At 47.5% G+C, this 25,221-nt stretch overlaps 1 protein-coding gene across 1 annotated transcript in view; it reads left to right on the top strand.

Annotated features, from left to right (window-relative positions):
- INSC (INSC spindle orientation adaptor protein) overlaps positions 1 to 25,221 on the top strand; it is a 132,622-nt gene that overhangs the window by 92,482 nt on the left and 14,919 nt on the right. The window contains exons 8-9 of the mRNA XM_081541556.1: positions 13,119 to 13,290; positions 18,526 to 18,704. Coding sequence (XP_081397682.1) covers positions 13,119 to 13,290; positions 18,526 to 18,704 — 351 coding nt within the window. The remainder of the gene's footprint in view (positions 1 to 13,118; positions 13,291 to 18,525; positions 18,705 to 25,221) is intronic.

Here is a 25,221-nt window from a genome sequence, read left to right as displayed (position 1 = left end):
ACCCAACTCGGTCTGGTCATCAGGTGACCCAACCCACCTGGACTGGTCAGGGCAGCCTTGGGGAGGACTAGAGCTGGAACAGTGGACTGGCATCACCAAGGGGAGGACTGCCAGTCTGTGGGGAGGCTGCAAGGGGGCTAGAGAGCAAATGACTCCTCTCTGAACCTCTGTTTCCTCTTTATGGGGTTGCCATGGTGAGGTGATGCAGCAGTGTGGGTGGGGCCTGCGTGGAGGTAGAACTCGCCTGTGTCTGTGTCCCTTCCTTCTTTCCTGGCCTGTTTGTCTTCACCTTTTTGGGTTAGTCTGGGGAAACCCTGAAACATTCCCAGAAATCCTGAGTCCTGAGGTTTTACAGTGACCCTGGCAGAGTTCCTGTGTTCTGATTGGCTAATGAGATGGTCAGGGCACCGCTGGTGCAGAGGCTGGGGTTGGACAGGGCTAGGGGCCAGGATGGGATTGGAGCGGGGTGGAGACGAGAGCCAGACTGGGGCCTGGGGTCCAGGTGAGGGGCTGGGGCTGTGGGGAAGGAACCTAGAGTCTAGGGCCATAGGGGTCTTTCCAAGCCCAATGCTCAAATGGCCTGAGACAACCTCCAAGAGAGTTCTGGTAATTGCCTCTTCCAGCCATGATACCAGAGACAATCTTACTTTCGAAAGAGATTTCTTTTATTCCCCCCTCCCTCTTATTTCATTTTTTCAAATAAGGAGTTCATCCTGTGTTGGAGCCAAGAAGAGAGTTTAATGAAAATTGATGGAGAAATTAAAGATGAACAGCGGGGAGGGGAGGAGGGCTCAACTTCAAGTCTAAGAAGAGAACCATCAGTGATGAGGGATGGGGACACTGCTGCCTGTCTCCATGCAGCTCCCTCACCCCGTTTCCTGGGGCAGCTTCTTGGGATTGAGATGCCCTGACATCTGAAGGGCCAGGCTGGAGACAGGGAAGCCTGGACCCAGAAACCCTGGGCAGGAGGTAACTGGGTGGGGAGGCTCTGTCTCTTCAGCTGCTGTTTTACAGGAGTTTTTTTCCACTGCCTGCTTCTTGTAGGGCTGCAGATGGTCAGAAATAAGTCACATCTGCAAAAAAAAAAAACGGTTTTTCTCATCCTTTTACTCATTTGATCCACACAGTCATTTTGCAGGGAAGGCACACAGAGGTGGTTATGCCCATTTTACAAGGGAAAGTTGAGGCTGCAAGGCATAAAGACACTGGCAGAGGCAGTGTCGTGTCTGACTCTTTGCGACCCCATGGACTGTAGCCTGCCAGGCTCCTCCGTCCATGGAATTTTCCAGGCAAGAATACTGGAGTGGGTTACCATGTCTTTCTCCAGGGAATTTTCCCAACCTAGGGTCTGAACCTGGGTCTCCTGCACTGCAGGCAGCCATCAGGGAAGCATCTGAGCCATCAGGGAAGCCCCCAGGATGTGGAGACGGGATAGAATTAGGGACTCTGTCCTGCTTCCCCTGCCTTTCCCCGTGAGATTCACTCAGAGATTATGTAGGGGCCAGTATTGTCCAGATAGAAGAAGGCCCTGCTGGCCCCAGGTCTGCACTGCACTCCAAACCTGAGTTTGAAGAGGGCGGCCTCAGTCCTGTGTGTGGCAGCAGGGGAAGGCTCAGCTCAGTCGAGCCTCGGCTGGTCCCCATGCACTGTGCAACAGTGCCACCTGGTGGACAAGAGCAGCAGCTGCCTCTGACATGCAGCCTTGGACTGTCTTCTCTACTTGACAAAACTGGTCTGAACCAACGGTCAGGGCCACGATGTGTCCTGAACGTGGCTTGATTTGCAAATTCAAAGCAACAGAGTCGTCTTTCTACTAAGACAGCTTCCTCCAGGGGAGTTTGGGGATACATCTTGTAATCTAGTGTTAGTTGCTTAGTTGTATCTGACTCTTTGCAACGCTGTGGACTGCTAGGCTCCTCTGTCCATGGTATTCTCCAGGCAACAATACTAGAGTGGGTAGCCATTCCCTTCTCCAGGAGATCTTCCTGGCCCAGGGATCAAACCCAGATCTTCTGAATTGCAGGCAGATTCTTTACAGTCTGAACCGCCAGGGATGCTCTCTTGTGATCTAACATGTCTCCAACTTACAATCTTTCACAGTGCTTGTCCTATGCCTTCCCGGAGCAGAATCCTTCCTAAACCACCTAGTTCTTACTGCACAAAATCCACCCCTGCCCCCCACCCCACCCCAAGCCCAGTACTAAAGGTGCCCTCTGAGCAAGCCACGTTCAGCACATTGCCCCTCTGACACACAGACCTGGTTTGATGTCTGGCTTTCCACCTACTCACTATGAGTTGACTTTGCCCTGCTTCAGCCCTGTGCCATCATATGTAAAGTGCAGTGATAATCCCTGCCTTGCAGATGATGAGAACGAAATGAGTCAACATACCATAAGTGCAAACTGTTTTCCCCTTCTTATCAAATTCTTCCACTAACTATTCTCAGGGCTTCCTTGCCTGGAGCACCTGCCTAGGTGAGGCTGTCCCAGTGGAGTGGTTTAGCGGTACTTGCTAATGTCGGTCAATGCCCATCTCTGAACGGCCTTCCTGGCAGCCCTCCTCCCTCCTGGAGCTCACATTGTATTTGGTGCATCCCTGAGAGCGTGACCTATACCCCTGACCTCAGAGCACTGTCTAAGCTTCCCCATCAGCAGACTCTGTCTCGCCCACTCCTTGGCCCATTAGGGAAGTGACTTGCACACACAGATGAATAATTTTTGCTGCATGGATGAATAAATACAGTTGGAAGAGTTCTGGTGCATCCTTCCATTGCTAATGGCAGGATAGAGACTCAGAGAGGCAAAGTTCCTGCATCCCAAATTCCCACTGTTAGCATCAGGGTTGCGGCCAGAAGGCTGGCTGCCTGACTTCAAGTGGATACAGCCTGTGAGCAGTTCCAGGCCCCCGTGTGAGGTGGAGTAGGGGAGTGAAGACGTTGTAGGTCCCTCGACAAGGATGGAATGGCTGAAAATCTTTCCATGGGATTTGCCCTGAGCCCCTTTTTGTATCATCTGGCGCGAGTAGTTGGTTCCAGCTTCCTCTCCCCTCCCTTCTTCTCCCTCCTGTCACTCTGAGCCCAAGCTCTGGAGTCCTCAGACAGACCTTGTCCCCAGACTGGCAATAGTGCGGAGAGCCTGGGGCCAGCTCCTTTGCTACTGGTTTGCTGGGGAACCACAGGGAACTTTCCTAATCCCCATAAGCCTTGGTGTTCTCGTTTGCTGAGTGGACTATCTATCTGCTGGTATCATGTGCCCAATGAAGTGATCTTGGAAGATGAACATATGAACACAAGTTAGAAGGTGTTGAGCTGGCTGGGCTGGGGGTTCTGGTGCCTCTTCTCTGGGGTCAGTGTGTGTTGTCAGAAGAGAGCTGGGCACCTCTCCCTGTGAGTTCATAGATGGAGGCCTGTGCTTGAGAACTGTGTGTGTGTGTGTGTGTGTGTGTGTGTGTGTGTGGTGGGTGAGTGGTAAGCTCAGCAGGGTAAAACATCAGTAAAGTGCATTTCCTGGCTGTACCCCCAGGTAATCTAGTGCAAGCAGGGAATCTGCCCATAAGAAGTAAGATGTAAACATGATGCTTGTGCTGGGGAGAAGGGAACCTGTGCCACAGGGAAGCGAGGGCTGCTCAGGGCCCTGGATGGGGTACAGAGGTGGGGCCTGTACCATCATGGCTTCCCCTGGGCTTCTGGAGCGGGGCCAGTGCCAGGTCAGAGGCCAGCAGGGGAAGGAAGCTGCTGCAGCAGAGGCAGTGAGGAGACTGAGGGAAGATAGAGTGGGCAGGTTTGGGGGCAGAATTTGACATGGGAGGACCCATTTCCTGGGAACAGCCTGGCACCAACAGCACAGAGGTGGAGGGGAGCCAGGATCCACCTGGTAGCAGGTGGTGGGTACTCTGGTCACATGCAGAGACAGAGACAAGGAGAGGGAGGGGTGATGAGAAAGAGAGGAGACAGGATAAGAGAGGAAGGGGCAATGGAGGGACCCACACAGATAATGAACAGACAGTTTCCACAGAAGTGTTTCATTTTCCCTTGGGCTACTTTAAAAGTGCAAATAATTAGTTTGGGAATTCCAGTGGTTAAGATTCTACACTTCTACTGCAGGGGGTGTGGGTTTGATCCTGGCTGGAGAACTAAGATCCCATGTACTGTGTGGTGTGGCCAAAAAAAAAAAACAAAATAATTCATCTGAAGCCTTGTGGTAACTGGACATGCAGTGCCCTGCTCCTGGCCTGCTTGGGCATATAGTGATCTCTCATGGTGGTTTTAATTTCCATCTCACTGACAACTAATATTTTTGAGCAATTTTTCCATGTCATTTCAAGCATTTAATGTAGCTTTTCAACTCAAAAAGGGTAATGTCTTCAGATGGCAGCTCTTAAAAGTCCCACTGATCCTATGTTTCAGCTTACCTGTTCGTAAAATTCGTTGACAATGCCTTCTGTCCATTAAAAATATGCAAGCTTCGAACTTTTGTTGGACCAATTGTATCTGCCAGTTTGCATATCTAGCATACTAAGAGGAGATCATTTTCATTACTCCATTCTGTACCATTATTATTTAGGTCATTGACCTATCACTGGAAAAACAGAATTATTTTAGGGGCTGAGGGAGCAGGAGTTTTTTGTTGTTGTTTCTTTGGCTGCATCGTGCGGCTTGTGATTTTGTGGCATCTTAGTTCCCTGACAAGAGTTTGAACCTTCGCCCCAGGCAGTAAAAGCCTGGAGTCCTAACCACTGGACTGCCAGGGAATTCCCCAACTTTTGCTTTTTACTAAATTATCTTAAACTGTTTCCTGTCCTTTGGACAGGAAGGAATTTGAATAACTGCTTCATTTAATTGGTTTGTGCCATGACATGTACCTCTCTGGGTTAAAATTTCCTTTGAAGTGTGATTAACAATTTTGTTTCAATGGAAGTAGAGCGCTATACAAGCAGAACAAACCATGGGTTTCAGTATTTGTGATTACTGCAAAAAATTGTAACTTGTGTATATTATATGTTATACACATTAATATTTATAATATATATATATATATATATATATATATATGTACATGCAAAACCAAGGGCTTCTGTGGTGGCTTAATGGTAAAGAATCCACCTGCAGTGCAGGAGCTGCAGGAGACTTGGGTTCGATCCCTGGGTTGGGAAGATCCCCTGGAGAAGGGAATGGCAACCCACTCCAGTATTCTTGCCTGGAGAAGTCCAGGGACAGCGGAGCGTGGTGGACTACAGTTCATGGGGTTGCAGATTGTTGGACATGACTGTGGACATGACTGAAGTGCCTGAGCACTCGCTGACCATTTGGTTATTTTCTGTGAAATGCCTGTTTGAGACTTTTGCCCATTAAAAAAAAATGAATTGCCTTTTTCTTATTGATTTATATGCTTTAAAATATGTATTCTACATAAAACCCTTTGTCAGATATGTGTATTAAGAATACGTATTCTCAGTCCGTGGTTTGCTTTTTCATTTTCTTAATGGTGTCTTCATATGGATAGAAATCAACTTTGATAAAGTCCAATTTATTGATCTTTTCTTTTGTAGTTAGTGTTTCTTGTCTCCATTTAAAAAAGGTTTATGTTCCCCCAAATCATGAAAAGAGTCTCCTATATTTTCTTCTAGGAGCTTTATTATTTTACCTTTCACATTTAGTTCAATGGTCTATTTTAAATTAATTTTTTTTGATGTTCAAGATTCAGTGTTTTTCCATATAATATCCAATGGAGCCAGCACCATTTATCAAAAAGATAATGTTTTTCACTGCTGAATTAAAATGGTACCTTTGTTGTAGGTAAAGTAATGACACAGGTATGTCTGTTTTGGGACTATTTTTCTGTTCAGTTAGTCTTTTTGTCCATCCTTATACCAGTATGGCCTTGGCTGAGTCCCTATAATCTAAATAATTTTTCATATTTGGTAGTATAGATCCTCTAATATTGTTCTTATTTAAGACTTTCTTGGTAATTCTAAGTTTTTTGCTTTTCTATATATATAATTTATCATCTGCTTGTTACTTTCTCCAAAGGTACGTGCAGAGATTTTGATTGAAATTTCTTTAAATTTGTAAATAAATTCGGGGAAAGTTGACATCTTATACAGTATAGGGTATTCTAGTCAATAAATGTAGTATACCTCCCTACTCTCTCTCTCAGCAATGTTTTGAGTTTTTAGTATTGATATCTTACACATTTTTTAGATTTATTTCTAGATATGCCTTTATGCTAATGTGTGTTTGAATTTGTATTTTCTAATTATTGGTAATATATAGAAAATACAATTTTGCATATTATATCCAATGATCTTGCTGAATTCACTTATTAATTTTAGTAGTGTGTAGATTCTTTGGGGTTTTATACAGACTTGGATTATGTACATTGAAGAAGAAGTGAGTGCTCAGCGTGTCTGACTCCTTTGTGACCCTGTGGATTGTAGCCCGCCAGGCTCCTCTGTCCATGGAATTTCTGTCCAAGAATATTGGAGTGGGTTGCCATTCCCTTCTCCAGGGGATCTTCCCAATCCAGGGATTGAACCCACATCTCTTGCATCTCTTGCATTGGCAGGCAGAGTCTTTACCAACTGTGCCACAGGGGTACAATCATGTCATCTGTAAATTACAACAGTTTCATCTCCTCTTTTGGAGTCATTATACCTTTTTATTTCTTTCTCTTATATTACCTAGGGCCACTGTAAAGTGTTAAGTAGCAGTGGTGATAATAGCTATCTCTGTCTTGATACGGATTTCAGGGGGAATGCTTTCGATATTCATTCACTTTTTCCTTAAGTGTGGCATTATCATTTTAAGGACTAGAATACTGAGGCTTAGAGAAGATGAATAACTTGCTCATTTCACCAAGTTAGCAGTTAACACAGTTGAGTGGTGACCCCAGGCTTTTCTTACTCCTAGGTTTGTGCAGCTCCCACTGTACCATCGCTACCTCTAGAAGAGTGGGCTGAACCCAGGATCTCTGCCAGAGTCACTTGAGGAAGCTTAAAAATATTGATGACAAGATTCCATCCCAGACCAGCTAAATCAGAATTTCTGGTGTTGAAGTGCAGGCATTAGTGTTATAACAATTTCCCATATGATTCTAATCATCTGAGAACCAGGCAAATAACCACTGATCTAGAAGTACTTTGGTACAACTCAGATTCCAGCTGTGCCAGGAGTGCTTTGTGGAAAACTTGGTGTTTTCACATCAGCACATGCCTAGCAACCTTCACCCAAAGGGAAATGAACTTTTTCTTAGTGACCTTTGAAACTTTTTCACAAACTCCACTCCTTCCACCACCAAATGCCTCCAGAGCATCTTTTCAACAATCTGCTTTAAGGAAAATCACTTGCTTGATGGGGAAATTATTTTCTATTTATGTTCTTAAGTGATTTAATTCTTGATTTCTTTCCACCTCAATAACTCACCTCTTTCTTCATCACTGACTTGGCTGCCAAACTGCTTATATAATCCCTTTCATCCACTGTTCCATTTCCTATTTCCTATTCATATTTGTTTTTGTCTGATTTGGCACTTGACTTTTAATCGAAGATTCTTGTTTGAAAGAGTAAAAGAGGTTGAGCAGGGTCTGGCTATGTTCATTTGGGAGAAAGATTATATTATCCTCCTGAAGGTGGGTGTTACTTTCTATAACTTTCTATTGGGCTCTCAGCTCTCCCACTACTACTTAAAACAAACATGTTATTTTATAAAGTAAGCCTTTAACCCCTTACTTTGTTCATAGACTTTGTCCTGAACTTTGCCCTCATCTGGTTTATATCCCACATTCAGATCCTGCTTCTGGCCTGTGGGCTCAATTATTCCACCAAATACTTTGCCCTGTCCCTTGGTCTGCATTTGACCTTGCTTCCTTGGATGTGACCCTGCTTCCCTCTCTGACTGTGATTGGATTTTCCCTTTGGCTGTACCTTGGATATGCAGATCCATCAATGAGCAGGATTCCTAGTTCTTTGTGGTTCCCACTTGTCTTTTGTTTTTTTCTGCAGGCTTCTTGTGTCCAAGCGGACAGAAAGGTGAAGGAGGAAATTCTGCGAGGGAGCGGGGGTATTTAGGTCATGCTCCGCTTCTACCCCACGGCTGTTACCGCTGCTTTCACATGATTCTGTTGATCTGTTACAACAAGCAACTCCTCTGACTTCCTCTAAAAATGAAACGTGCAAAAAGGAATTAGAAAGTAGCAGGCAAGCACCAGTGATACATGATGGGCCTCTGTATACTGGCCTGTGTCCCTTAGATATTTACCGAAAAGCCACCGCTGCTGCTTTTCCGAAAGTCAGTAGGAGGACATTGCTCATAAATCGGATGTGATGTTTACAGTACACTTGGATTCCTCAAGGGCATGGTTTCCCAACTCCTTCTCCCACCTCCCAGGGAGACTTTCACAGTCTGCCTGTTCCCTCTGCATTCAGATTCAGGGTGCATCAGTCCTACAACCCAAGTAGTGACCAGGCCAGACCATCCTCAGCATCACTTGAATGCCCTCCCATGAGGAAAGCTTGTCCCCAGGCCGAGCCCATCCCACTCTACATAAAAGCTAATTACCTCTAAGTGCTTCTAGCAGCAATCTCTTAAGGGATGTGAAAGTGCTTTGATTAGATTGTTCTCTTGGCATCATTAAATTCACGACTAAGGATGGGAAGTGGGTGTTTGGGGATGGAGGCTCTCCAGAAATGGGACCTGTGTTGGAGGAAGCTGCCCTCAGGCTGGGCTACTCCTAGGCCCACGACAGGAACTGAGTTGAGCAGCCCCTGCTGACCTGGCCCTCTCTCCAGCTGCTTCCTTTGCTGCCCATGTCAAGGGCCCTACAGATGGGCCACAGGGCCAGGAGAGGGGGAACCAGGGTGGGCGTCTCGGCCGTGGTATCACCTTGCTTCATGTTCTGAGCAGTCTCTGCCCCTCCCTGGGCCTCTGTTTCCTGATCATTCAGCCCACACTTCACGCAGCTGAGGTTGTCTGTCAGGCCTCAGCTGCCTACTAGATACCAGAGAAGATTCAGTGCAGAAGATTCAGATTCCGAGCTGCTCAGATCTAGTGCAGGGATGGGCATGTAAACTAGGCATTTACCAACACGGTGGGACTTCCCAGGTGGCTCAGTGGTAAAGAATCTGCCTGCCAGTGCAGGAGGCACGGGAGATGCAGGTTCGATCTCTGGGTCAAAAAGATCCCCTGGAGAAGGAAATGGCAACCCACTCCAGTATTCTTGCCTAGAGTATCCCATGGACAGAGGAGATTGGCGGGCTACAGTCCATAGAGTCGCGAAAGTTAGACACAACTAAAGCAACTTAGCACACACGAGCCAACATGGTAAGTGCTCTAGTTGTGGGCAGACCACAGTGTGTGGAGGACAGAGATCTTCTGACTGGGGGAGGAAGGTGCATGTTCACAGAGGAGGTGATTTCTCACCTGGGTCTGAGAGGGAGTGAGGAGGAAAGGCAGGGAAGATGAACGCTTCAGCTGTAAGTGAATTCGGTTTGAGTTGTCTATGAAATATTTGGGAAAATTAGTTTTGGAATTGAACATAAAGAGACCCAGTAGCAGGTTTGAGATGTGTATGTGGATCTTAGGAAAGGAGGTCAAGGCTGGAGGGCTAGGTTTGACGGTCCCTATAATGAGTCATTAAGGCCACTTGGTTTTGAGAGGTGTTGCTGATGTGGTCCAGAGTGGGCTGATGGCAAAATCTTGGGTTAAGAAGCAGTTAGCTAGAAGGAGATGGGCCCCAAAGTGGGTATCGTGGAGGCCCAGGAAGAGGTGAGGCCCAGATGGAGAGAGTTCTCAGCAGGGGGAGGTAATTAAGAAGGCCAAAAAAGAAATGGAGAGGCTGGGCTTTGCACCAGTCAAGTTCCCAAATCTTTTTAAGTGTACGGCCTTTCTCTTTCTGCTTCTCCCTCTCCCACTCCTGTTTCTCTTTGGTTTCTGTATCTCTCTCTTTCTCCATCTCTTATTCGTTCCGACTCATCTCTACCAGTCTGCCTAGTTCAGCCTCGGTCACTATGTAGGTGCTCAGTTGCTGTATGTTGGACATTAGAGATGCATGGGTGGTAACTTTTTCTCTCAGCTCCCTTCTGAGGAATGTAATTGTCCATCTTATTGTTCCTGGTTGGGCATTAAAACAGGAGTCACTGGCCTTTTCAAAATTCTAGTTCTGGCCTGCATGATCCAAGGTTGTCCAAGCAAGTGAGTAAACTTGTAGACCCCAATCCACAGAGCTGAGGTTCCCCAGAGGGTCACAACCTCAGAGGAGCCTGCAGAAAGGAGCCCTGGAGAGAAGTCCAGGTGGGAGACCTAAGCCAGGGTAGGTCAAGTGAAGGGAGCAAGGACTCAGGGCCCCAAGTCTAGGAGAGATGACTGTACCCGCTGGATGGGGATAAGGTGGCATGATGGTGCCACCGTGTGGCAGGCACTGCATGTGCGCTCTCTTAGGTAACCCCAGATTTCAGGATCCTCTGGGGTTATCCATTTTATACATATATATAGCACTTCCCTGGTGGCTCAGATGGTAAAGAATCTGCCTGCAATGCAGGAGGCCTGGGTTTGATCCCCTTGGAGAAGGAAATGGCTATCCACCCCAGTATTCTCACCTGGAGAATTCCATAGACAGGGGAGCCTAGTGGGGTACAGTCCATGGAGTCACGAAGAGTCGGACATGACTGAGTGACTTTCATTTTCATATATATATGTATGTACATATATATATATACACACACAAATTAAAGGGTCAAAGTAGGTACCAAAATCTTCCAGCTAATAAGATAGGGAGACACGATTCAGACCAGGTAGGTGTGACTCAGAGCATTTTCTGAGACTATAGGAATTGGTTCAGACAGTGGGAAGCCCACAGCCCAGTGGTTGGGGCCCTTCAGGGCCTCCTGATGATGAGCTGGGCTGAACTGAAGTTGCTGAGATGGTGATGGATATGGGGATCAGTTTTGGTTGGTGGCCGCTTGCTAGCAGGAGGCCACGTGGCCAGTCACTGGCATCAGAGCCAGAAGCCTGGGAAATTGACCCACTCAACAATCCAGGGTCACTTTCCAGGGGTCAGGAATCTGTGGGATCCAGTAATAAATGCTGTCATGACAGTAGATGTGCCTGGACATGAGCTCCGAAGAGGGTCCCCCTCCCCGATCTGGGGTGCGGGCCTTAAGTCAGAGTGGCTTCCGGGAGGTCTTCCCGGAAGTCAGGTTGTACAATGGTCATTTGTGGATGAGTCACTTGCCCCTGCCCCACTGCTGCAGTACACAGCCTGGCACTCGGCATGCGCTCAGGGAGGCTGTGCTCAGCGGGTTTGCTGAGCGGGAGTCTGGGCCCGTGAGCAGGCCATTGGGGACCGTCCATTCCCTGACCTCTCTGGTGTGTTCAGATTGGCCCATCTCCCTGAACGTGCTGGTGATTAGGTCTGAATCTAGTTTGGGCCTGACCAGCATTCCCAGCTGGGGCTGTGATGCAACTCCACATACATCTAAGATGAGATTAGGGAGTTGGACTGGCTGAGAGAGTCCCCCAGTAGAGACCCTGTTGCTCTCTAGCCTTGGATGGTGCTGGAAGCGGGGAGGCAAAGAACCAGATAAGCTTAAGAGGTGTCTTAGGTTGCAGTAAGAGGGCGGCTTCCTGTTTCTAGGCCCAGAGCAGCCCCCGTTCCTTCCCTGGGCCCAGGTGAGGTCCCTCCCAGAGGGCCTGTTAGTCAAACACCTGACAGGAGCCCAGGCCTGCGGGGGCTGCTGGCCGCTGTTTGCTCTCTTTTATGGAGCACATCTAGGTGAGTTTTATTGCGGATGGTTCCCCAGGCTCCTGTTTCCACATTTGTCTCTTTTGAGTCTGAGATTGCCAAAGGCTTTCACTGCTAATGGCCCTTAGGGCTCCCAAGAGCATTTAAGGGAGGCCCAGAACATGGCGGGGTAATTAGTCAGACTAAATGCAGCCCCTGGAGTGTGGCTGACGCTGAGTGGCAGGAAGTAATGGTGTGGGGACAGGAGCCCAGGCCCGGGGCAGCTGCCCGGGCTTCTCCTTACGTCACCTCACCTCACCCTGCTTTGCCCCTCCCTGCCCTGAGCCCGAACAAAGGAAGGTCTCCCTGGCCCTTGATGGCAGGGTCCCCAGGCAGGCGGGTGTCCTGAGTCATCTGGGGAGTACTGCTGAGCTGACCTTGGCAAGTTACTACCTCTTTTTCTCTGAACAAGTCTCACCTGCTCACCCTTGCTGGAGGCTGAGCTCAGGTGTCACTTCTCAGAAGGCAGCACAGCATGACTCCTCATCCAAACTGTGGGCTTTGAGACCAAGCGGTTTTGGTTCAAATCCCAAAGCAACTGGTTTTAGTCTGTGATCTGGGGTAAGTCAATGAACCTTTGTGTGTCTCAGTTTCTTCATCTTTAAATCGAAGATAATGGTAACACTGACCTCAGAAGGTCATTAAAAGGATGAATGATATAATAACACACGCAGTGTGTATCAGCACTGACCTCGGAAGGCGGTTATGAGGATTAATGGTGTAATAACGCTTGCACAGTGGTAGCGGGCATATATTAAGCTCTCAAGAAGTTACAGTGCCAAGAGCAGGTCTGACTGGAGCAGAACTCGGGGGGTTGACGTATCTCTCTGGCAATCGGGTCCCACTGTGCCCAGGTTTGCTTCTCTCTGGTGGCACAGAGAGAGCAAGGCCTCTCTGGAGGAAGGTGGTGGAGGACAAGATGGGGGAAAAGGACGCTGAGCTCAGCCTGCTGCTGACCCAAGGAGGAGAGGAGGGAGCCAACATTTGTCAAGCATCTTTTCTGGCTCCAGCAACTCCTGCTTCATCTCTTTAACTCCTCACACCTTGGTGGTGGATGAGGAAACAGAGTCAGAGAGGCTGAGTGACCGAGCAGGAGGGAGCGAGGAGGGGAGCTTAGGGATGTGAGATTCCTAAGGGACTGTTATTTCTACTAGAGTTCGATGTAGGGGATGCCCTGGCCTAGTCCCTGGACTCCTGCTGATGCCCACTACCTAAGAAGCCCATGGGAAGTCACTGATCTCTCTGGAGCCAAAGGATGAGCCCCCAGAGTCCCTGGGGATCCAGTCTGGGATGTGAGTCTGTTTCATTATTATCATGAGCACATGCTATCTCTCTGCTTGCAGGTGGATGGCGTTCTGTGCTTGGCTGACATTTTGACCGACGACAGCCACTCAGAAGCCACGCGGGCCGAGGCTGCGGCTGTGGTGGCCCAGGTCACCTCCCCACACCTGCCCTTCACCCAGCACCTCAGCAGCTTTCTGGAGAGCATGGAGGAGATTGTGACAGCTCTTGTTAGTGAGTCATCCGGGGTGAGGGGGGGCCTTGTTGGGTGAGAGGGGCCTTGCCACAGTTGTCTTCAGGAAAAGCTGCCTGGGCCCCCTCACCACACCCCACACAACTCCTCCACAGAGATCACATGTGCTAAAATCCCAGCGGTAAAGGATCAGAGTCAGATTTGAAAGAGCTTTGTTGTCAAGTCTTCTATTACAATGCTTGCAGCCCTCTGAGAAACTACAAGCGTTGACTTGAGTTCAGGCTAGGATTAACTGGCCTTTCTGAGTGGAGACCAGGACACGCCCCAGGGAAGTGTGGAGACTCAAATGTTGCGGTTCAGATCCTCGGCCAGAGAGACTCTGATGGGCTCTGTTCCCGAAATCTCCCATCTGTGGTACCCGGAGAATGTGGCAGCAATGGCTGGGGACTAGTGGCTTCTCAGAGAGCAGCCATTCCCCCCACCTGCTGCCCGCAACCCCAGCCTGGCCTCACTCCCGCGGGCCCTGAGAGCTTTGACTCTTCTAGGGTCCCTTATTCAGACGTGTGTGCTGCTGGCAGGAGAATCAGAGCCTGACATCCAGAATATACTCTTTCTGCAAAACTGCAGGAGTTAGAAGAACTCAGGTGGAGGGCAGTCCTCAGGAAATTTGTTTTGCAAACCACACCCTTTAAGTGTTGGTGCCGTTCTGTATTTCTATTTCAATCCCTCTCTCTGTCACTGTCTCTATCTTATTAAAACAATGAAAATTGATTTCATCAGATAATGTAGGGTTGGTGTCAGAGCACTTGGGCTTGGATTTTTGTCTTTGATTCATCCATCTGACAAACAGCTCTCAATTCTGGGCAGGCTGTGTGGGATTCCACCCCTCACTTGCCGTATTGCATTGCAAAGCTCACTTTACAATGTTTCTACTGTAGGAAACGAGGGATAAGGACACATTTCTCCCAGGGGTTCTCCTAGCTTTAGAATTTTCAGATCTGTAAGTACTTTGCACACAGGAGGCCTTAATTAGAGTTGACTTAATGGCTGATTCTAGTTACTCTGGTCATGGCACCTCCAGGCCAGGGTGGGAGAAATCAACTTGTTAAATATCCACATTGATTCAAAGTTGAGAAAATACAGAAGCCGACTGTTGAAAAGCCTTGGCTGGAGGGAACTCAAGAGATCATGCCCACCCTGTAAGAGAAGAAACCTAGGCCCAAAGCAGGTGAGAAACTTTCTCAAGGCCACATAACAGTGTTAGAATTCCCTTCTGCCAAGGGTGTTATACTCAGTCATGCACCAGAGCCTGGCAGGAAACATAAATGAGGTGAAGAGGACAGGCGGAAGAAGAAAATAAGGAGATTTTGACTCCCGTATTGAATTTAAAAGCATGTGCAGTGGATGTTGTTGCTGTTCATTCACTCAGTCATGTCCGACTCTTTTTGACCCCATGGGCTGCAGCACACCAGGCTTCCCTGTCCTTCACTATCTCCCAGAGTTTGCTGAAATTCATGTCCGCTGAATCAATGATGTCATCCAACCATCTTATCCTCTGTCATGCCCTTCTCCTCCTGCCCTCAATCTTTCCCAGCATCGGGGTCTTTTCCAATGAATTGGCTGCTCGCATCAGGTAGTCGAAGTATTAGAGCTTCAGCTTCAGCATCATTCGTTCCTTCCAATGGATATTCAGGGTTGATTTCCTTTAGGATTGACTGGTTTGATCTCCGGATTCACTTCTGCCAGGGGTGTCATGCTCAATCATGCACCAGAGCTTGGCAGGAAACATAAATGAGGTGAAGAGGCCAGATGGAAGAAGAAAATAAGGAGATGTGAGTCCTGTACTGAATTTAAAAGCATGTGCGGTGAATAAAGAGAGGCAATCACCGATAAACTCCGGTTGATTGTTGCCGTATAGGAAAGAGCAATTTAAAAAAAGACAAAAATTCCAAGTTTTATAGAAAACCTTCCAGTCTATAAATGATAGCAAATAATAAATCAAAACATATATATTCCAAGTAACCTTTCACTATTGCCATATGTCTATGCCAGCTTCTTTGCCTGGTCTGGATTTCTCCCCAGAGAAGAGTTTCCTTATTTATTTTGCCCTGATGAAGATACATTGTGGAATCAGCTCTGAGAGTCAGCAGATGGGATGTATCTTCTGGGCAGGTGGCCAGGGCTCTGTTCTTTGGTGGGAAATAGTCCTCCAATTTCTTGCCATTCCCTGGAAACATTTATAAATGAGTCACTGGGATCCTCAATTTAATCTTTCTAACACATCCCAGGTGACTCAGTCTGTAGCTCAAATAAATGTGCATCAAAATTAAAAGGCACTTAGATGGTTGTGTTAATAATTGCTATGTCTGCAGCAATGGTGATGGTGTAAGAATGAGGGTGGGTATTTGGACTAGAAGAAATTGTAGCAAAGTGGGCTATGGGTTGTATGATCGCACCCCAAACCCTGGACATAGGCAGGTGGCCTGGAAGGGCTGACCCTAGTGGTTCTCCCCATATCAGAAGATAAAGCCATCATTGTAAAGGGGTGGTCATAGAGTTCTTTTTTGTTGCTGTTGTTCAGTTGCTCAGTCATGTCCGACTCTTTGTGACCCCGTGGACTGCAGTTCACCAGGCTTCTGTGTCCTTCACCATCTCCTGGAGTTTGCTCAAACTCATGTCTATTGAGTCAGTGATGCCATCCAACCATCTTATCCTCTGTCATTCCCTTCTCCTCTTGCCTTCAATCTTTCTCAGCATCAGAGTATTTTCCAATGAGTTAGCTCTTCACATCAGGTGGCCAAAGTATTGGAGCTTCAGCTTCAGTCCCTCCAAAGATAGAGTTCTTAATTCCTTGGCTAATGTGCAGCCCAGGGAGGTTAGATCAAGATGCTAGGTCTTATAGTGGTCACACCTGGGCTGTGGGGAGCAGTACTGCCCAGAGGCTAGGCGTTGCCTTCTTGATAAAAATGAAACAAGGTCTGCAGGAGCATCACTGGAAATGAAGCAGAGAAGCCTGGAGACAAGAGGCAGCCTAGAACATAGAAAGAGTGGGGAGTTTGGGGTCAGGCAGACTTGGATTTGATTCTAGAACCCCCAAATTACCATCAACCCTCAATTCCACAGTTTTGGGAAAATCATTGAACATTTGAGTCCTCTGTTCCTTCATCTATAAAATTGTCACAAAAAGTTGGGTTGTTGTGAGGATGGAATGAATTAGTGAGATAAAGAGTGCACAGCAGGGCCTGGCACAAAATAAACACTTGAACAGAGGTGGCTACTGCTACTAGCTTCTCTGAGTCTCAGCTTCTACATTGTAAATGGAGGCAACTACTTTCTGCCCTAAAGCTGCTCAGAATTAATAGCTTTGTGTAAAGCACACTGCAGGGGGTTCAACTAATGCTATTTTCTGTCACTTTATAGGCAGGGGCCAGAAACTGCTTTCATTAAAAGGTGCCAAGAGGTGCCAATTCTAATATCAGAACCTAAAAGTAGATTCTTTTGGAAGCAAGAACTAGAGAGCAGGATAAAACACAGCTCAACTCTTCCCAGTATGGCTTCTTTTCCTGTACTTTGATAGAGGTACTATCAGTAGGAGGGGATGTGGACCCAGGAAGCCCATTGATTAGTGGTCATATTGTAACTGAGGGTCAGAAGTCAGGTGCATTCAGGTGGGTGGGCAGCACCATGGATCCCTTTATGCCTTCTTCAATCAGGAGCCCATGGGGAAATGTGTTAGGTGGTGGAGGGGTGCAGCTTGGGGTGGCCCTTTCTTCCTCAAAGAACCTGCCAGAATACTGGAGTGGGTAGCTTTTCCCTTCTCCAGGGGATCTTCCCAACCCAGGGATTGAATCCAGGTCTCCCACATTGCCGGTGGATTCTTTACCAGCTGAGCCACAAGGGAAACCCAAGAATACTGGAGTGGTAGCCTATCCCTTCTCCAGAGGATCCTCCCGACACAGGAATCAAACTGGGGTCTCCTGCATTGTAGGCAGATTCTTTACCAACTGAGCTATCAGGGAAGCCCCAAAGAACCTTTATAGTACAACTACAGATGGTAGGTGAGGGGATATGATTAGGATTGGGTTATGGCTCCTAAAATCAGTGAGAAAGAGCCTGACATTCAGGGACATGGTGTAGAACTTTTATGCAGCCAGGTGATCCTTATCCTAGGACCCAGAGGAAACCCTGAAAATGTGCTCATGACAGCTGGAAAAGCAGTGTCTTTATATTTTAACGTCAGCTTCTCTCTCAAGGCTAATTTAGCAGCAGTCTAGTGCACGTTACTAGAGATACACATGAACATGAGCTTTTTCATGCCCCAGGGCCTTTGCACATGCTGTTCCTTTGGCTTGGAATGTGCTCTTTCCCCCCACATATTCTCATGACTCATTCATTTTCCTCCAAGGTCTCAATAGGAAAGTCACTTTCTTAGGGAGACCTTTCTTACTCACCCAATGGGCCTCTAAGGCGAGTGCTAATTCTCGTCTTAGCACTTATTTCCTCCCTCATATTTATTAGACTTTGCAGTTATTTATATCAACTTTTAAAAAGTTTGTTTTCTCTTGCCCAGTTCTTTAGTCACTAAGTCGTACCCAACTCTTTGCGGCCCCATGTACTGCAGCACACCAGCCTCCCCTGTCCTTCACTATCTCCTGGAGTTTGCTCAAACTCATGTCCATTGAGCCAGTGATGCCATCCAACCATCTTATTCTCTGTCACCCACTTCTCCTCCTGCCCTAAATCTTTCCCAGTATCAGGGTCTTTTCCAGTGAGTCAGCTTTTTGCATCAGGTGGCTAAAGTATTGGAACTTCAGCTTTAGTATCAGTCCTTCCAATGAATATTCAGGATTGATTTCCTTTAGGATTGGCTGGTTTGATCTCCTTGCTGCCCAAGGGATTCTTAAGTCTTCTCCAGCACCATAGTTTGAAAGCATCAATTCTTTTAGGATGTAAGCTTAACAGGAGCAAATATCTGATCTGCTGTGTTCACCAGTCCATCTGAAGACACTAGAGTGTCCAGTACACAGTGTTCACTCAGTAGATACTTGCTGGATGAAGGAGTAATTAGAATGCACACATCAGGTTGCAAATGCCATCTCTGCCACTAATATAGAAAGATACATTTCCCTCTCCAGTAACTACTTTTTATTCATCTGTAAAATGGAAATTATAACAGCTTTCCAAAATTTCTCCCAGAGCTATTGTGGAGACCAGATGAGGTAGCTGATATGAAAGCGCTTGGCAGTGAAGCTGTTTTCTTCCTCTTCACCATTTAGAACTGTGCCAAGAGGCCTCGTCTGGGGAAGTCTTCCTGCTGGCCTCGGCGGCCCTTGCCAACATCACCTTCTTTGACACAATGGCCTGTGAGATGCTCCTGCAGCTGAATGCCATCCGCATCCTCCTGGAGGCCTGCAGCGACAAGCAGAGAGTAGACACGCCTTACACCCGGGACCAGGTGAGCCGCTCAGGGGGAACCATGCCCAGAACCTGTAAGTGTGAAGGCAGAGGGCAGGGGGTCAAGGCTTAGGTTCTGGAGTCAGCGTGGCCTGCAGCACACAGTCAGTGTTGTTAGTCGTGTTCTCGGGGAAGGTGAAGGAATGTGTTCTCCATATGCCTCGTGCCCTTGGAGCATCTCCACAAGTCCACTGCTCACCCCCTTTCCCATCCCAACCTCTAGAGGGCCTTCCTCCATCTCCATCTGTCCATCCTAGGAGGCAGAGAGGCACCATAGGAAGGTCCCTGGACCTCCTCCAAAGGCCTGGGTCCGGCTTTGTGGGCGCCTGCCTGTCTGATCTTGTACCTGCTGTGAGTTTCTTCCTTTCTTGGCCTCCATGAAACAGGGTCTTGGAGCAGAGCCTTTATTCTGGACCTCAGCCCCTGAATCAGTTTCTCTTTTTTGAGGGGTATATTTGAGTTCCATGAAAAGTTTTCTTTGGGGAAAAATGATTTTACTACTATATATGTTTGAAAATATTGAGTAAGGGGATTTTCAAGGGCCTTTGAGCTTTGAGGTTATGGGAGTCTGTCTTGTCCCACCTCTGCTGTATTCAGCCTCCCATTTCCCTACCAGAGGTAGGGGTGGTGGATCTGGTGCGTTTTTGTTCTCTATAAATCCCACCAGGTGCCTGAGCTCTGTGTCAGATGATCCTCTAACCTCATCCCTGTCTGTGTCCCAGCTCCCCAGTTCTACCTGTTTATTCCAGCCTTGCCGCCTGGTCAAAGCTGCCACAGCTTCACATGCCAGCTTCCACCCCAGCAACTCTGGGAAAGCCTTCCCAGACAGCCCTGGCTCTCTGGGATCCTCCTTTCCTTGAAGGCCACACCTCACAATGCAGTGTTGACTGTTCTAGTGACATTTATTCTTTTCCAGTTATTGCATGTCTGTTTATCCCCCTGAGGGCATGGTCCATGTTCTGTACTTCCCCAGGATTTCTCAGGCCCCTAGCCCAGAGTGGGCACCCTTGATGCATTCTGTAAATGCTTGTCTAGAACATGAAAGGGAAGAAGGAGGATGGTACTTTATCAGTTCTTTCTTGCCTTGAGAATACCTGTGGAAGGGCAGCCACAGAAATTCCCACTCAGAGAGAACTCTAGTATATAAGCATTTGCATATGAGGGTTCTGCTAAAGCTGTGAGGCTGGCAGTATCTGCCCCATTTTACAGATAAGAGTATTGAGACTTTAAAGAGTATCCCCCATATCATAGGGTTGACAATAGCCAGCACTAAATCCTGGCCTGACATAGACCTTGGTCTTTGACTCTTACCTGCTGCCATCTCTGAAAGTGAAGAGAAAGTAGTGGAACTATGGGGTCAGAGAGACTGAATGTTGATCTTGCCTGGGACCATTTATTAACTGGGTGACTTTGGGCAAGTCACAGCCTCTTGGGTGTTGCTCTACCTTATACAGTTATTGTGAGGGTGAGTGAGATAAAATACATGTAAAGCACCTGATACGATGCTTTGTCCTTATTAATCCTTAATAAGCGATGAATATCATTATTTTTTAAACTTGATGTTACAAGGAAGAGCATAGACAGCGAATTATCCAAAATCCTCACTTTGTCCTTCCAAGCCTTGCCTGATGTAGTTCTAGACTTCCTTTCCAGTTTAATCTCTCACTTCTTAGTTGGACAAGCCCCACAGAGACCAGGTAAGTCAGTGCAAATAGATTGAGTGGTGACCCACTGGGCCATCTTTTGGCTGTTTGGCTGACGAGGCAGGGCAGCCATCTGCAGTCACTGTGCTCGGCTGTGGGGGTGGGGGGGACTGGAGGGCTAACTCCGTGTCATCCGCCTTGTTCTCCCTCTTCTCTCCTTCAGCTGGATGCCTCTAGTTGCTAGGTCTCTCACCCACCTGACACGATTTTAGGCCCCTTTCCTTTCAAGTGCCTCTTCTGTAGCCAACTCTAGACATCTCATACAAGATCCAATAGTAGGGCAGGAAGAACAGGGGTTAGGGGTTCAGATGACATGGTTTCAAAGCTTCTCTGCTGTATAATCAGGTAACTGGGCAATTCACTCGGAGCCTCATTTTTCTCATCTGTGAATGGGGTTGAATAATACATATTTCCTAGAGATAAAATAAGAATTGAATAAACTAATACAAACTTTTAGCACCATTCCTGGCACATAGGAAGTATTAAATAAATGAAAGCCCCTGTTCATGTGATTGTTATGATTGGCCTTTGAGAGTGTGGTACTCAGCCCTGAATGAGGCACCTCCGGAGGGGAGCATCCTTATCTGTAAAGGAGGATGGTCTCTTCCAGCATAGACATCCTGTGGCTCTGTGTGCACAGACCCTTTTTCATCACGAGGAGTGATAGGCTCCCTCTTGGAACCTCACTTGGAACCTCACTAGGAAGGAGGTGCTCCAAGTGGGGTGAGAATGGAGAATGTGGTCAGGTTCTATGATGGTAGCATTTCTTTCTGAATCTGGATTCTGACATTTTCTGGCTGTGTTCCCCCATCCCCTGTCTCCCCATCCCCTTTTTCCCCCATGCCCTGTCTTCCCCACCCCCCAACCCCCACCCCTTCTAAACTCCCCACAGCTGAGCCAGGCTCTTCTCTGTTGTCCTCAGGACGGCCTCACCTTCTGTCCTGACTCAATGCAACCACTTAGCTAGTGAGAGAGGACCCATTAAAGAAACAAATGGCTCTTTCCTGTGGCAGAGGGAGGATTAAGGTGATCTGAGGGCTCCCAGTAATGAAGACAAAGAAGATGAATTAGACTCTGAAGTGCTCACCGCCTCCTGAAACACTTAGGAGATTAAATGCCCATGAAGCTTCCGGTAACGCGTCTGCCAATGACGCCAGTGCCGTGCAGAGCCTCTGGGTCTTGCAACTGTATTTGTCCATCTCCCTCTGAACACCTCAGCAAGAACCCCTCCATCATCCCAGCAAACAGTCTACTTAACTTGTCCCACGGAAGCCTCGATAGCCTCAGTTTGCCTGTCCTCTACCCACTCTTGACGTGTGGATGGGGCTAAGGGCCACCTGGGGCCTGGGCTCTTCTACTACCACCATCCGCCCCCCACCCCTGCCAATGGAGGGGGGACTGGATGCAGTTAACATTCAGAAGCACTCCCTGTCTAACAAGCCATCTGTGTGGACTGTGTTTTCATCCCTGGAAGTATTTTCTAGGGGTCATGCTGCCCAGGGCATCCAGCTACAGGCATGACAATAGGGTGGGTACAAGGCTGGCTCACCTCTGCCTGCCTGTCAAGCTGTGACAATCTAGGGTGAAAGGGATGTGGTTATCTTGTCTAACTCACAGCACAGACTTTCACTGAACATGACTTTGCAACCTTTAGAGATGAATTGCTTTCACAGAGGTAAAGGGTGCTGGTATATTTACTTCCCATGAAGATACACTATCTGTTTGGCATTTTAGGATGTCTGGATTTTGTAGCATTTCTGAGCCCTTGCTGTGAATATCATCATGCCTTCATGCTCAAGTTGCTCAGTCGTGTCTGACTCTCTCAGTTGTGTCGTGACCCTGTGGACTGTAGCCCACTAGGCTCCTCTCTCCATGGGATTTTCCAGGCAAGAATACTGGAGTGGGCTGCCACTTCTTCCTGCAATATCATTATCAGGATTCCACTTATCAGAAATGCCAGTTACTGAGGATTACAATTTTGACTTACATTGCAGAAGCCCTCTGTAGTTTATACAGCCCTATCACATACATCGGAGAAGGCAATGACACCCCACTCCAGTATTCTTGCCTGGAAAATCCCATGGACGGAGGAGCCTGGTAGGCTACAGTCCATGGGGTCGCGAAGAGTCGGACACGACTGAGCGACTTCACTTTCACTTTTCCTGTTCGTGCACTGGAGAAGGAAATGGCAACCCACTCCAGTATTCTTGCCTGGAGAATCCCAGGGATGGCAGAGCCTGGTGGGCTGCCGTCTATGGGGTCGCACAGAGTCGGACATGACTGAAGCGACTTAGCAGCAGCAGCAGCAGCATCACATACATATATGACATGGTGGAGACAGTAACAGGCTTTGGATTCAGGCAGACCTAAATTCAAATCCTGATTCCATTTCCTAGCTGTATGACCTTAGACAAATTGCTTAACTTCTCTGAGCCACAATTCCCTCTGTGAAATAGGGATACTAATATTTCCTCCCTCCTTGTGTCATTATGATGATTAGGTGGCATAATGCTTGTAAAGTAGTTTGAAACTAAGTGATACTCAGTAGTGAGTGGGCCAGGAGTCTCTGATAGAACCAGCAATTGGGATGGGTCCATGGAAACGGAGTCAGGAAATGTGGTTAATGTGGTGGTCAGTGTAATGTGGTGTGAGTCAATGCATGGTGTGTTATTGTTTCAATCTGTGTGTGGGCTTCTGTGGGTCGTACTGTATGTGTGTGTCTGTGTGTGTATGAGAGAGCGAGAGAAGAGAGAGAGTGGTGTAGGGGACTATAAAGCAGTTTGTTTGTATTTGAATATATATGCATATCTACTATCCAGAGAGGCTTAGATTAAGCCAGGATCACAACACCCAGGCCTGATTGGCTCCAGAAACCCTTCCCTATAAAGTCAAGGGAAAACTAAACCCAGAGAACATGGTCTGGTGTTTGCATGCTTCTAATACTGTGAGGCTAACAGCCCAGCCTTGATGCAATCTCTAGGCAGAGTGTTTTGGTTCAGTTCACCATCAACTTGGGACCCACATCTAAGGTATTTCTATGGCCTTTGTGACCCTCCCTGCTGAGCCCAGAACTCAGCCCTCCAGTCTCACCTCTTTGGTCGTGAAAGGACCAGGGACCAGAGGGTGGGAGCAGTGTCTGTCTTGGGAATCAGGCAGGTGCCTTGCTGGTCTCCACGCCTATTGGAGGGAGAGAGAGGAGGGGGAAAAGGGCTGGGTCTTCTCCTGAACCCCTTGCCTTGCTGGCCTTGAAGGAGAAAGTGTGTTTCAAGAGCCCACACTCTCCCTCTATCAGACCCCTTCATCCTTCAAACCACTGTTCTTGTTTCTTTCTGTTCTTTGATGGAGGGAAGTGGTGTGGAGGGAAGAGGGCAGGGCAGAGAAGCACTGGGACTTCCTTAGAGGCTGTAAAGAGCTTCTGCTGGCTGGTCTCAAGGCTGCAGTTGACATGGCTGCCAAAGCTTTAGAGAGTTATCACAGTGACCTGGGCTTCCCAGATGGCACTAGTGGTAAAGAACCACCTGCCAATGGATGGAACCTGCATCTCCTGCATTGGCAGGTGGATTCTTTACCTGCTGAGCCATCGGGAAGTCCCAACAGCTGCTCTGAGTGCTTGACAAAACATTAAGTCACTTAACACTCATTACAGTCTTATGAGTTCTCTTATTTTTCTCTCTGCAGTAGGCCAAAAAATGCCCCCTCTAAGAATGTCTACATCCTAATCCCCAAAACCTGGGTAGGCTCCCTTACATGGCAAAAGGGATATTTTCAAATATGAGTAAGTTAAGGATCTTGGTATAGGAATAATATCCTGGATTATCCATGTGGGCCCAACATACCACAGAGATTCTTGTATGAAGGAGGCAGAAGGGTCAGAGTCAGAGGATGAGATGTGACTGAGGAAGCAGAGGTCAGAGTGATGGATGGGTCAGCAGGGGCCAAAAAGTCTGAGCAGCTTTTAGAAACTGAAAAAGAAAGGACACGGATTCTCCCCTAGAGCCTCCATGCAGAAGGAATGAAGCTCTGTCAACACCTTGACTTTAGCTCCATCAGACCCACTTAGGGGTTCTGACTCCCAGAACTGCAAGATAAACTTATGTTGGGTTAAGTCACTAAGTCTGTGGTCATTTGTTTAAGTCACTAAGTCTGTGATTACTTGTTTTAGCAGCAATAAAAAATGAATACACCTCACTCACCAAGGCAGAGAAAGGTTAAGTAACATGGTCAAGATCAGATGGAAAATGATGATAGAACCAAGGCTTGGAATAGGTTGGTCCACGCACTTAGCCACTATGCTATACTGTCTCTTACCTAGGGCCTCTCTTGAGGGTGATACCCTCTGTATTCACAAATAACTATAGAGGGATCAGTACCCTCTCACTTAGGAGGAATAAGACTTAATTAAAAAATCACCAGACAGGAATGAATTGGCTTGGGCCAGGGGGAAAACTGTCATCTGGCTCCTGTATTCTGTCCCCTGACAGCATTGCTACTGTATAGCTAACAAGGTAAACCAGTTGTCCCTAAAATCCCAACTCTGGACTTGACTATAAGGAGGAATGTTGTTGATCTGCCTTCTCCTCTCTATCACAGTACGTACAGACAAGGATGTTTCAAAGGAGGGGGCTCAAGGCAGGGCATAATTGGCATTTATTCAAATTGTACTTAATTGAATACTGCATCTGCACCTCAGAAAACCACATGGGGTACAGGTTCTGTAAAGAGGAGGTAATTTTCATTAACAGAATCTAAATTAGTCTCACACAAAGACCTACCTGTGCTGTGACACAGCTAATAATTGCTGTGTAATGAACCTGA

The sequence above is a fragment of the Giraffa tippelskirchi genome, chromosome 11 (genome assembly GCF_054371585.1).
Source record: "Giraffa tippelskirchi isolate mGirTip1 chromosome 11, T2T-mGirTip1v1.2.pri, whole genome shotgun sequence".
Classification (NCBI taxonomy): Eukaryota; Metazoa; Chordata; class Mammalia; order Artiodactyla; family Giraffidae; genus Giraffa; species Giraffa tippelskirchi.
The sequence above is the reverse complement of the archived record's forward strand: the minus strand, read 5'-3'. Positions and strand labels throughout refer to the sequence as shown.